We start from the raw sequence: 12,842 nt of genomic DNA, 5'->3' as shown, positions 1-12,842 counted from the left end.
AATACTATATACCACTGGTGTGGGACTATACCTAATGTTCGAATAACTTCCAGTATGCCTTAACTCATAGTTAAGTCAGTAAGAAAATGCATTTACTGCCATGAAAATAATCTTCACCAATGTTTGATGTTTGGTGGGTAAAGCTGAAACAAACAGAAGATGGTTATTTGATGGTGATGCATTTGAAACAGATATCGTGGCTGTGTTTTGGCTAAATATTATCACTTCATTCGTGTAAATGTCAACTTGCAAGATCTTCTAATGATAAAAGGCAAAATATTCTCTGAAACATCAATCTTGTAATGTCTGAATCCATCTAAATTAAAAACAATATTTTGCATTTGCCAAGGAACCATTTCCACTAGTGGTATGTCTTGTGGAAAGATATTAGAGTTGTGTACCTTTCGACCTTGAAACTCAAGGACGCTGTTGCCCATCTGCACGGTTATATTTGTCACAAATTACCGGTGATATCTCCAGAAAATGATAGCTTTATCCACCAGACTTGCCAAAGCGGCAGGTGGTTCAAGAAATGTGAGTGTTTAGAGAGAGAGAGGCTTTACGTGTGGATTAAATGCGTGGATATTTAGTTTTGCGCCCCTGTTTTCGCGCACAGCATGACTCGCGAAGACGATCATCGTGATATGACATTGACATTCTCCTGGCTAGTTGTCCCGAAATTTGTAACATATATGTCCTTGACCATGCATAGTGCATCCGTTATGTTTTTTATTCGATTTGCACACGTTCGTTCCATTTGCAAATATGCATAGCAAAATGTCTTGACGGCCTTGTATTGTCTAGTCACAAGTGACAGTTCTGCTTTGCTAAGAAACACTACTCCCTGCCGCCATACAAAATGTGGTCAGTGACGTCTGACATCTATGGCGAACACTAAGTGAAGACATCTGTATCGTTTGCAAACAGTCTAACAAAATAGAAGCCATAAGATATTTTTTTATGTGATTTAATGGTCTCTGGACAAATGAGTGTCGTTTTGAAATTAGGATATTCATTTTAAGATATTCTTAAATTCGTGGATAACCTTGACTCGTGGATCGCGGTATCTATCATGCTGTCATGTAAATTAACTTTCATATGACGTGACGAAGGGGTACTTTTGATGTACACAGTGCCACGCCTCGCTGTCCGTGTCCGTGCATCAGTTGCTGTTGTGAGAAATTTTATTGACAATGGAAATCTGGAAGTTAAGTTATATAAAATGCAAACAAACATCAATAGTATTTACCCGAGATCGTTAATACCACTTCAGATGCAAAATTAGGGGGTTTTTTTGGTTTTTTTTATTCCACTTTTTTTTGTTGTACAGCAAATCATACATGTCTTACATAATATGTCATTTAACATATGCTTCATTGAAAACAGACTGTTTATGGCAGCACGAGCAATGTCATCTATCGAGAAGCAGTTTCATCAAAAGAGTAACTGGATAAAATGGTTCAAACAACCTGCTTATGGCAACTGGACCGATGCTATACATCGAGAAACAAAGTTTCAGCAAAAAGAGTAATTAAATAGAGTGGTTCAAACATACCACTTATGGCGGCTGGACCAATGTCATACATCGATAAACAAAGTTTCGTTGAAAAGGGTAATTGAATAGAGTGGTATAACCAGTGTCATACATCGATACACAAAGATTCATTGAAAAGGGTAATTAAATAGAGTAGTTAAGAAACATACTGCGTATGGCAACTGGACCATACATCGAGAAACCAGGTTTCATCGAAAAGGGTAATTGAATAGAGTGGTTAAGAAACAAACTGCTTTATGGCAACTGGACCATACATCAATAAACAAAGTTTCATTGATAGTAGTAATTTAATAAAGTTGTTCAAAACATACCACTTATAGCAGATGGACTAATGTCATACAACGAAAAACAAAGTTTCATCGAAAAAGGTAATTGAATAGAGTGGTTCAAACAACCAAGTTATGGCAACTGGATCAATGTTGTGCATCGATAGAACGAAGTTTCATCGAAAAGAGTAGTTGAATATATTGGTCAAACAAACAACTTATGGCAACTGGACCAAAATTTAACAAATTTGTTGTAATCACAGTTAGAGTAAGCTATGGCTTTTGTTATGTTATAGTAATTTGTTAACTCCCTCTGGATCGAAGCAAAGGAAAGTTTTTCTCGTTTAACATAAACTTTGAAAATTGTGGGGTTTTTTACGAGACAGATTACGTTTAAAGGGTCATTTCTTTTAGAAGGAAAGCCCAACAAAATTGTTTCTTTAGTAAACTGTATATTGATTTCCGCCTTGCTGTTTACCCAGTTTTGGACTTCAATCCAGATTGAGTTCACAATTTCACAATTCCATAAAACATGACAAATATCTGCTATGAACTTATGACAAGTTGTACAGATAGGAGAGTTTTGGTATCCAATCTTAAACAAATATTTTCCAACTGGAAGGATTCGGTTAATAATTTTATATTGAAACCACCGTAATTGAACACTATCAGTTGATCGAAATGGAATTTCATTAATATTCCTCCATTCCCTATCTGTATATTGTTTTACTATTTCTTTCTCCCATTGTTGATTGGCTGAAGTTTTCTGGAACTTAGATCCTAATAACACATTATAGTAATATTTTGAGCCCTTTTGGTATTCAGGAGCAAAACGAATGTTAAATGGTAGTAATGGTGCTGTTAATGGTGTATTATCGCCATAATCAAGCTCGCTCAAATATTTATTCAAAGACTTTTTACCCCGCGTGAAATGTTAAATAATTGGAGGAAATATTGTACTTATTTTTGAAATCTAGGTATGAAAGAGTTTGACCTTCCCGATCTATCAAATCGTTGATATATTTTACTCCGGCTTCCTCCCGTTGTTTAATAAATATGCATTTTTTATAAATCTTAACATTATCATTATACCATATATACTGTGAGTACGCATCCTTTCGTGTTTTCTTATGCTTATTCAGGAACAGAGCCCAGGATGATAAAACATCTCGCCAGAAGGGGTTTCTTATGTTGTTAATGATATTAACAAAATTAGTTGCCGTTATAACAAAAAATAGCAAACGAAAATTCAGTAAGATCAGTCGTCTGCTAGTGCTAGGCAGTATATAAATAACTTCTTTGAGTGGCATTTTAGAAGTTGGGAAGTACAATATAGAGCAAACTTTATGGATAACAACTTCTTTTTTTCGTGAGTGCGACGTTTCGATACAGATTCTTGTACCGTTGTCAAGCATAATGGAACATGAAGAAGGGGAAGTGTATGTATACTGGATGTAACAATGTAACAAAGAAAACAACATAATTAACATAATTGGCTAGGCAGAAAGCTGATGAAGCCAGAGAGTAGACAAAGGACAGGCGTGGAAGCCAATGATGTACAAATGATAATGAGATGTTTATACAGCAGAGTTTATACAGTAGATTGGGCTTGGTGGATGAGTGCATCATAAGCGGATGGAATGAAGTATCCTTGGTCTCGGTTGATGGTGGGCTTTTGGCATGGATGGCTCACCGAAGCCATCCACATCAAACGCCAAAAGCCCACCATCAACCGAGACCAAGGATACTTCATTCCATCCGCTTATGATGCACTCATCCACCAAGCCCAATCTACTGTATAAACTCTGCTGTATAAACGGTACAAGAATCTGTATCGAAACGTCGCACTCACGAATAAAAAGACGTTGTTATCCATAAAGTTTGTTCTATATAGTATATAAATAGGATGCCATGTGATCACAACTCTCCCTCGCAGTGCGGAGCGAAAAGTATGGCTCCGTCATCATCGAAAACCCATACAAAATCCCTGGATGTGGAGAGCGGCAACAGTTTTGCCGATACGATGTCATCAATGCAAGTTTTGTAGTACACTTGATATTTTTGTGTGAAATAGATGAATATATGCTTTATCACTCAAGGTTAGTAAAGTAAAAACTTTAAATGATATTATCGTCGACACTGGGATATGTATGCTCCAAAAGACTGACTTGCTGTTGAGTTTGAAACATTATTCAATATTAATATGTTTACATAATCACTTATTACTGAAGTACTTGATAGAACCAGTAAAGAGTACTGGAGCCGCTATAGGATATGCTTGAGTGTTTTCATGGCCTGTTGCCTGTGTTTCAGTGGCTGTTTGGTGTACTTCGAGGCTCCAGTTATGGCACCGCATCCGAGGCTAACTTCCAGGTGGAGGTAAGCAGGCAGCAGCAAATATTTCTTGAGATAGATAACAGTAACGCTGATACGTCATCAAAGTCAATATCTTAAATACTAAGCTCAAGCAGATAGATATGGCAAAAAAAGCTTTCATGATGGACAACAGCTCATCTTTTGTCTTTCTGTTATTATTATTCTGTTTCCCGGACAATATCACATTTTCACTGTCTGAAATAAAAAAAACCCAAATGATTCACATGCAAAAGGGAGAGAATGTGTACTTTTGAAAAAATGAAAGTACTGATGGAAATACAAATGGTTATCATGATATCGTACATATCAAATCACAGCCTCACTGTGTCTTTACACCCTACTACCTTCAGTCATACAAGCTGCACAAACTGGAGCAAGGGCCAGCTACATCTGTTACACTTTCCCGGGAGGACGGTCTCAAGATGTACCGACAGATGCAGACAGTTCGCAGAATGGAGACAGTGGCTGGCAACCTGTACAAATCTAAAATCATTCGAGGGTTTTGTCACCTCTACTCAGGCCAGGTGAGTACAGGTCCTTGGACCTTTGCTTGTGTGTTGATCATGTCATAATACGAGGGATATCAATAGTTATAAGTGTTATTTATCAATTACAGGATGATGAATGGGGATATCACATGTTATCAGTGTTACTCATCAATAACAGGGGAATGTGTGAGGATATCAATAGTTATAAGTGTTATTTATCAATAACAGGGATGTCTGAGGATATCACATGTTATCAGTGTTACTTATCAAATACAGGAGAATGTGTGAGGATATCAATAGTTATAAGTGTTATTTATCAATTACAGTATGATGCTTGGGGATATGACTCGTTATCAGTGTTACTTATCAAATACAGGAGAATGTGTTATTGTTATAAGTGTTATTTATCAATTACAGTATGATGCTTGAGGATATCACATGTTACCAGTGTTACTTGTCAATTACAGGATGATGCATGGTGATATAAGGTCTAATAATGTATGGGTTTGTTGCCGGTTAGTTTATTGATTGTGGTGCTGCCAAGGTTACTGATCTCCTGTGTACAGTTACAAAGGCTTTGTTCTGTTACAGGAAGCTGTTTGTGTGGGTATGGAGAGTGCCATTACCCGTGATGACTCGGTGATCACAGCCTACAGGGCTCATGGCTGGACCTTCGTCAGGGGAGTCCCAGTGCAGGGTGTGCTGTCAGAGCTCACAGGTAGGACTTGGTACAGTAGTCACATGACTTCTTCAGTGAGAAAATGTACATAGGTGTTGTAATAATGCTAATCTGCTTCACACGTCCATTTTATGTGAATGATGAAATGGAATGCTTCACAGGTCTGTTATCATTATGAGAATGGTGATAATCTTTCTTCATGTGTCTGTTAGAACTATAAGGATGGTTATCCAGTATACTTCATATTATCAGTGTGTAATCTTTGCTTCACATTTATGTTATTACTATGAGAATTGAATTGTGGTATGCTTTCATGTCTGTTATAGCTATAAGAATGGTGATCCAGTGTGATTCTCATTATCAATGGTGATACTCTTTGCTTCACATGTCTGATACAATGGAATCTGTCAACTCCTGTAAACCTGTTTTCTCCATAATCCAGACTACTCTCTGAGTCCTGGCAAAATTGTTCTTAATTTATCATTAAAGCTTGCTTTATTATCCGGGCTCTCTCCATTATGGATAACAGACTAAAATAACAGTCGCAACAATGAACTTGCTTTGAGAACAATGCTTTGTAATGTGGACATAGCTCACTAAAATAAGAGTCAGCTGAATAATGGATAACAGACTAAAATAACAGTCGCAACAATGAACTTGCTTTGAGAACAATGCTTTGTAATGTGGACATAGCTCACTAAAATAAGAGTCGGCTGAATAATGGATAACAGACTAAAATAACAGTCGCAACAATGAACTTGCTTTGAGAACAATGCTTTGTAAAGCGGACGTAGCTCACTAAAATAAGAGTCGGCTGAATAAACATCTCTGCTACTTTTGTTCTCAATGGTTAATTAATTCCCTCTCCGTGACATGAATAGCCAATCAGAAGGCTTGGATGAATACTGCTGTATTCACTGATTGGCTGGAGCAAGTAAACAGATAGATGAGATGACCACGTCGGAAGATATTAATGCTTTTTTGCCAGCGAACACAACATCTGCCTGGCAACCTAATATTAGATCAAGGGATCATCCGTGCCTTCAAAGCTCGATATAGAAAGCATATGCTTAAGTCATTGCTATCGAGGATCGAGGACAGTGAAAATGACGGTGAACTGTGCAAGACTCTGACTGCATTGGATGTAATCCGTTGGATTAACATTGCCTGGCAGGAGGCGACAGATTCAACAATTCCTAAGTGCTTTCAGAAATGTGGATTTCCTACTGCCCAAGAAACTGAAGACGATGATGAAGAAGACAATCTACGGTAATGGACAAATGTTGACAAATGAGGACTGCTTTATAATCCAGACAAATGAGTCGTTCGACGCCCCAGGCCTGTCCGTAATAGACAGATTCCATTGTATAACTAAAGAAGGGAGATGGGAGATGCTTCACATCTGTTTGCAACAGTAGTGCCGGTTAAAACTATGGTAATAAGTTAAAATGTATATTCATTGTGCAGGTCGGGTCTCAGGCTGTGCCAAGGGCAAGGGTGGTTCTATGCACATGTCGGCCACAACTTCTATGGTGGGAACGGCATTGTAGGAGCTCAGGTTTGTTTCATCAGTATTGTCTTGGAAACAACAGTCAGTATCAGTTTCAAATGTTTATATAGATATCTGACTCTGTCAAAAAGCAACCTGGTCGCTTTAAGGTGTGTGTGTGTGTGTTGGGTGGGTGGTGTACATTTTCATAAATAAGATGTTCTCATATCTTTGTTTAGCCATAGAGATCTTTGTTTAGCTGTAGATATCTTTGTTTAGCAACAAGCACTACAATCTGATTTTTATACGATTGATGTACATTTGTGGCTAAGAACCTATGATAAGGAGAAGTATATAATGAATAAATTATTGATATTATACCTACATGTTTCTACATCTGTACTCCACCATGACCTGCGAACCCTCTGTAACCTACAGGTACCCCTTGGGGCTGGTATAGCGTTTGCTTCCAAGTACCGTGGTGACAACACTGTCTGTGTGGCTCTGTATGGAGACGGTGCTGCCAATCAAGGCCAGCTGTTCGAGACCTTCAATATAGCCAAGTTGTGGAATCTGCCCTGCATCTTTGTGTGTGAGAACAATGGCTATGGTATGGGCACCAGTGTGGACAGGGCTTCGGCCAGCACTGCATACTACACACGCGGAGACTATGTGCCAGGATTATGGGTGAGTTGATTTGTATATCACAAAAACAAGTCATATTTGTTCAATACCACTATGGTTTCATAGTTTTTTAATGTTCTAATGAAAAAGCTTTATGGAACTAGAGCTGTTTAGTGTGTTAAAAAAATGTTTGATTTCTGCAAATAGTTTTAAAACTTGTATTGGAATCATCACATGCTTTCTTTTTATTTTGAAATTTTGACCTCAATTGGATTTTTGCACCATAATCATACTCCTAAATTCTCTCAACATGCATGTCCTCCTTAATGTAAAGATCTTCTTAGAAACCATTTGTCATTCAGCGGAAACTTTACTTGCGTGTAACCACCAATGACAACAACTGAGTTTGTTCATGATTTTCGAACCTAATATTCAGTGTGGTTGTGGGCGCGGGGTAGCCATGGTCTTGGTCGTCCCATTCCGGGTTCGATTCCCACATGGGCACAATGACCATTTTGTACAAAATATAATCCTATTTAGTACCTGTGGTTGTCGCGACCATTCTGGCAGGGTCATCACAAAATATAGTTATTTAGTACCTGTGTAGTGAGGGTCATCACATAGTTATCTCTTTTGAAGATTTAGGATTGTTTGAACATATCCTTGAATTCTTTCAAGGTCTTTGTATGCTTCTTAAACTTTGCAGGGCGGTGGGATAGCCTAGTGGTTAAAGCGTTCACTCGTCACACCGAAGACCTGGGTTCAATTCCCCACATGGGTACAATGTGTGAAGCCCTTTCGGGTGTCTGGCGTCGTGTTACTGCTGGAATATTGCTAGAAGCGGCGTAAAACTGAATTCACTCACTTCTAAACTTTGCAACACTTGTAGGTAATGTGTAGATAGATGTAAGATCTGGGTGTAACACAGGGTAATCTGATGGTTGTATTATTCCTCTTGCAGATTGATGGTATGGATGTCCTGGCTATGAGGGAAGGAACAAGGTTTGCCAAGGATTATGCTTTGAAGAATGGCCCCATCCTGATTGAAGCCGTCACCTATAGATACAGCGGCCATAGTATGAGTGACCCTGGTACCAGGTACAGTCCTCAAGTCCCAAGCTAGGTTCATACACATTCAACAAATGTCTGTCAGAATTGGCAGTTTTCTTTCTGGTGATGTGTTTGGTGGCCGAGGGGTCCCTGCTGAAGTCTGAAATATTGAGCAGTGTTTAATGTTCTCTGCTGGACATTATGTCAAACCTAAATGTTATTTATGGAGGTCTATCATCAGAGTCCTTTCACTCAAGAAATGCACCCATGAAGATCCTGGTAAGAATTGATCTTCAGTAGCCCATGCAACAGGCGAATAACGGGTGACGATCGGGTGACCAGGCTTGGTTGACGCATTTCTTTGTATTTCGTAGATCGATGTTCATGCTGCTGTTGATCACTGGATTGTCTGGTCCAGACTTGATTATGTACAGACCGCTACCATATAGTTGGACTATTGCTGAGTGCAGCGTAAAACCAAACTCACTCTCTCTCTAACTTTAGAAATGCTACTAGTATGTTGCAAGGTTGATCAAGTGCTTGGGCATAAGACAATGGTATCTGTATCATGTTATTTCTGGTGTCCTCCGCCGTGATATTGCTGGAATATTGCTAAAAGCGGCGTAAAACTAAACTCAGTCTGTATTTGAGGGAGCCTGGTCAACTCAGTTGTGTAAGCCCCTGCAATTCTATATGCAGAGGTGCATCCCTTGGGTACACAAGAAACTCTTATGATTGTCGGTTCAAATTGTGTTTCGAGGTTTGTCAGCACCAAGGGTTTGACCAAAATTGTAAACATATAATGCCTGCATCTTTATTTGTTTTAATCCCACATCAAGTTGACATATGGTGATATTATTGGAATACTGATCGAAGTAACATTAAATCCAACACACTCACTCAATCACTGAAATGGTAGACTTAGAAGGAAACCAACTCAATGTCCTTGCAGCTACCGTGACCGATCAGAGATCCAGGAGGTGAGAGAGAAGAGAGATCCCATTACAAACTTCAGGGAGAGACTGTTGTCTTCAGGTCTTGCTACAGAGGAAGAACTCAAGGTAAAGCAGTGAAAAGGGGATGAGTTCAGCTACTGGGCTAACATTGTTCACCTGCATGTTTGTCACGACATATATTACTCAAATAAGTTAAAGAGCACCCAATATTAACAAATTACTGAAGTTAATCTGCTGTTGTTGGCGGGTGTAGGAACACTAAGCAATCCAATTGTGGATGTTCCCTCACTTATTTTGAGTAGCATATATACTTCCCATCAAAAGTTTAGACTCACTTAAAATACTCACTATATGTTATGTATAGAATAGAATAATACTTTAATGCCTTTTCAGGAATTTGTGTTACATCAGCAGAGCTACTGACACATTAGAGAGATACCAAGTGTATAGTGTAACTGCTACAATCTCCCTGAAGAGTAAAGAACGAAACATATTGGAGAAAAAGGCATTCTGTTTTTATTTATCTATGTAATATATATACATGTATATGGTTACATCGAAGATTGATTTCTCCACTAACTTGGGGGACCCAACTGCAAACTTTATACAGATGAATTGCATGTGGATCATGTGTCAAATTGCTGAAAAGCATGTGCAAATATCGTGCATGTGAACAGCTGTGTTTTGGTGTAAAGTTTTCTTAAGAATTCACCTATTTTCACTGATTTTTATCATTTATTAAACTCATGTCAATAATCTTTTAGTTTTCAACATTATGAATTTGTTTACAATACATCAGTTTATGTGTAAACAGTACTTTTAAATGGTATGGAATATATGCAAACTTTAGTTTAGAACAGTTACTCTAGTGAGTCTAAACTTTTGATGGGAAGTATTTATGGTTTGTTGTTTATATTCAGGTTTTGTTGCTGAGTTGTATTACTGAATCTATGTCAGATATGTGTTATTTGAAAGGCAACACTTCTAAATCTAATTCAAGAACAATCACAAAACATACAATATTTCTTTATTTGCCTTTGTCATTGTAAATGATACTATGTTATATATATGAGTATATATATGGCCTGACAACTATAAGTATGTAATGAAGAAACCAATTCCTTGCCTTTTATTAAATAATTGTACAGGTTACTATAAAAATATAACAAACATACTTCACTTTTCTGTATCAAAAAGGAAAAATCATTGAATTGTCATGATACAACAAACATTGTTGGGATGTACAAATGTATATTTTGGCTTTCAAATGGTTATAGGTTTGTGATAAATTTGTTAACTGTTAAATATATTAAGTGAGGCCTAATTCTGCAATCTTGTTGTTGCAGAAAATGGACACTGAGGTGAGGAAGGAAGTAGAGTGCTTCACTTTTCTGCAGAGAAGGCCAAAAACATTGTTGGGATCAGGAACTTCCCTTTGAGGAGCTGTACAATAACATCTACGTGAGCCCCATCGAGGGCGTGAAGGTCCGTGGCTGTGACCCCACAATCATGGCCAACACCCGGTAGTAGGAATGTGGCCCTCATATGTCTATAGTGCTCACATGGTGCAGTGAGTCTCTCTCTGTTTGATATGCTGGAATTGTACATTGGGTGGATACTTGGCCCAACTACCCTGACATCTGACTCAGAGAGTCTCACTCCTAACAAGTTGCCTCACACCGGGGGATATAGGATTGATAGTGTGATCCAGGTAGTGACCTCGTAGTACTTGTTGGAGGTCTTACACCTGGGGATATAGGATCTGTGCTTCATTTTGTGACCTATTCAAAGTCTACAAAAGTGATGCCATGTGAAATAAATACTCACTGGAACAACAAACTGGATATATGTTTGGACTGTTGCCATGGTTATTGTAGTAGATGTGTTTCTGTTGGAGAATCTGAAGATGTAGCTGGTAGTGTTCGGGGATGGAAGTGTGACTTAGAAGGAGGCAAGGATCAGATTGTCCTGTGTGAAGGCCTTGATGAGAGGATAGATTAATTATATCTACTGGCATGGGTGGGTGGATGAGTTGGTCATATGGGGTTATGGATGGGGATATTTGGGGTTAAAGGTGGTTAAGGATGTATCATTGGGATGGTACATGGGTGTAATTCAAAGCAATGACAATGTGACTGGGATAGACTGGAATTTATATCAGGAATATTTTAGGGGATACTAATTGGCACCATATGATGTAATTTACTTTGTAAACAATATGAATTGTTGTGTCATTGTTTTGAAATCTGATGCATTAGTAGTGCTATTTCTGACGTACACAAGAGAACCTAATTCTGTATTACAGGACTAACACCTGCTACCCTTTACTAACACTTGTACCATGGCACAAGTAATATGACCAGTGAAGACAGATCTGCTGTGTATGTCTATATCTGCGGATGGTGACTAACATCGCAAGAAGCCATGTGCTCACCTGTCACTGTGTTGATAGGAGTGGTCTGTTTCTGTCTGGAGACTCATCAGACAACTACTAGCAACACTAAGTATTAGGATTCTGTATAAGATAACTACCACTGTGTATGTGTTGCAGAAGTTTCAAATAAAATATTTATTATGTGTTTTCTGGTTTTACATGTTACTTCCTCAGTTCCATTTACTTTTAGCCACATATATACCACTATGTTACAGACTAAAACACCACATATATACCACCATGTTACAGACTAAAACACCACATATATACCACCATGTTACAGACTAATGTACCACATGTATACCACCATGTTACAGACTAAAATACCACATATATACCACCATGTTACAGACTAATTTACCACATATATACCACCATGTTACAGACTAAAATACCACATATATACCACCATGTTACAGACTAAAATACCACATATATACCACCATGTTACAGACTAATGTACCACATATATACCACCATGTTACAGACTAAAACACCACATATATACCACATATATACCACCATGTGTTACAGACTAATATACCACATATATATATACCACCATGTTACAGACTAAAACACCACATATATACCACCATGTTGCACTACTAAAATACCATATATACCACCATGTTACAGATGTAAGACTAAAACCACATATATACCACCATGTTACAGACTAAAACACCACATATATACCACCATGTTACAGACTATACCCACCATGTTACAGACAAATATACCACATACCACCATGTTACAGACTAAAACACCACATATATACCACCATGTTACAGACTAAAACACCACATATATACCACCATGTTACAGACACCATAATTACACCATGTTACAGACTAATGTACCACATATATACCACCATGTTACAGTTAGACTAAAACACACACATATATACCACCATGTT

At 38.1% G+C, this 12,842-nt stretch overlaps 1 protein-coding gene across 1 annotated transcript; it reads left to right on the top strand.

Annotated features, from left to right (window-relative positions):
- The first annotated feature begins 401 nt into the window (after window positions 1-401).
- LOC124282575 (pyruvate dehydrogenase E1 component subunit alpha, mitochondrial-like) lies at window positions 402-12,064 on the top strand. Its single transcript, XM_046718585.1, is given in 11 exon segments — window positions 402-534; window positions 4,135-4,200; window positions 4,548-4,721; window positions 5,277-5,403; window positions 6,832-6,882; window positions 6,885-6,922; window positions 7,292-7,540; window positions 8,439-8,575; window positions 9,480-9,588; window positions 10,830-10,901; window positions 10,903-12,064. Coding segments are annotated over 11 exon segments (1,182 nt in total). The 5' UTR covers window positions 402-483; the 3' UTR covers window positions 11,011-12,064.
- Window positions 12,065-12,842: the final 778 nt, after the last annotated feature.

This window comes from Haliotis rubra, unplaced genomic scaffold, assembly GCF_003918875.1.
Source record: "Haliotis rubra isolate DU_JTF1 unplaced genomic scaffold, ASM391887v1 Scf109, whole genome shotgun sequence".
Classification (NCBI taxonomy): Eukaryota; Metazoa; Mollusca; class Gastropoda; order Lepetellida; family Haliotidae; genus Haliotis; species Haliotis rubra.
The sequence above is the reverse complement of the archived record's forward strand: the minus strand, read 5'-3'. Positions and strand labels throughout refer to the sequence as shown.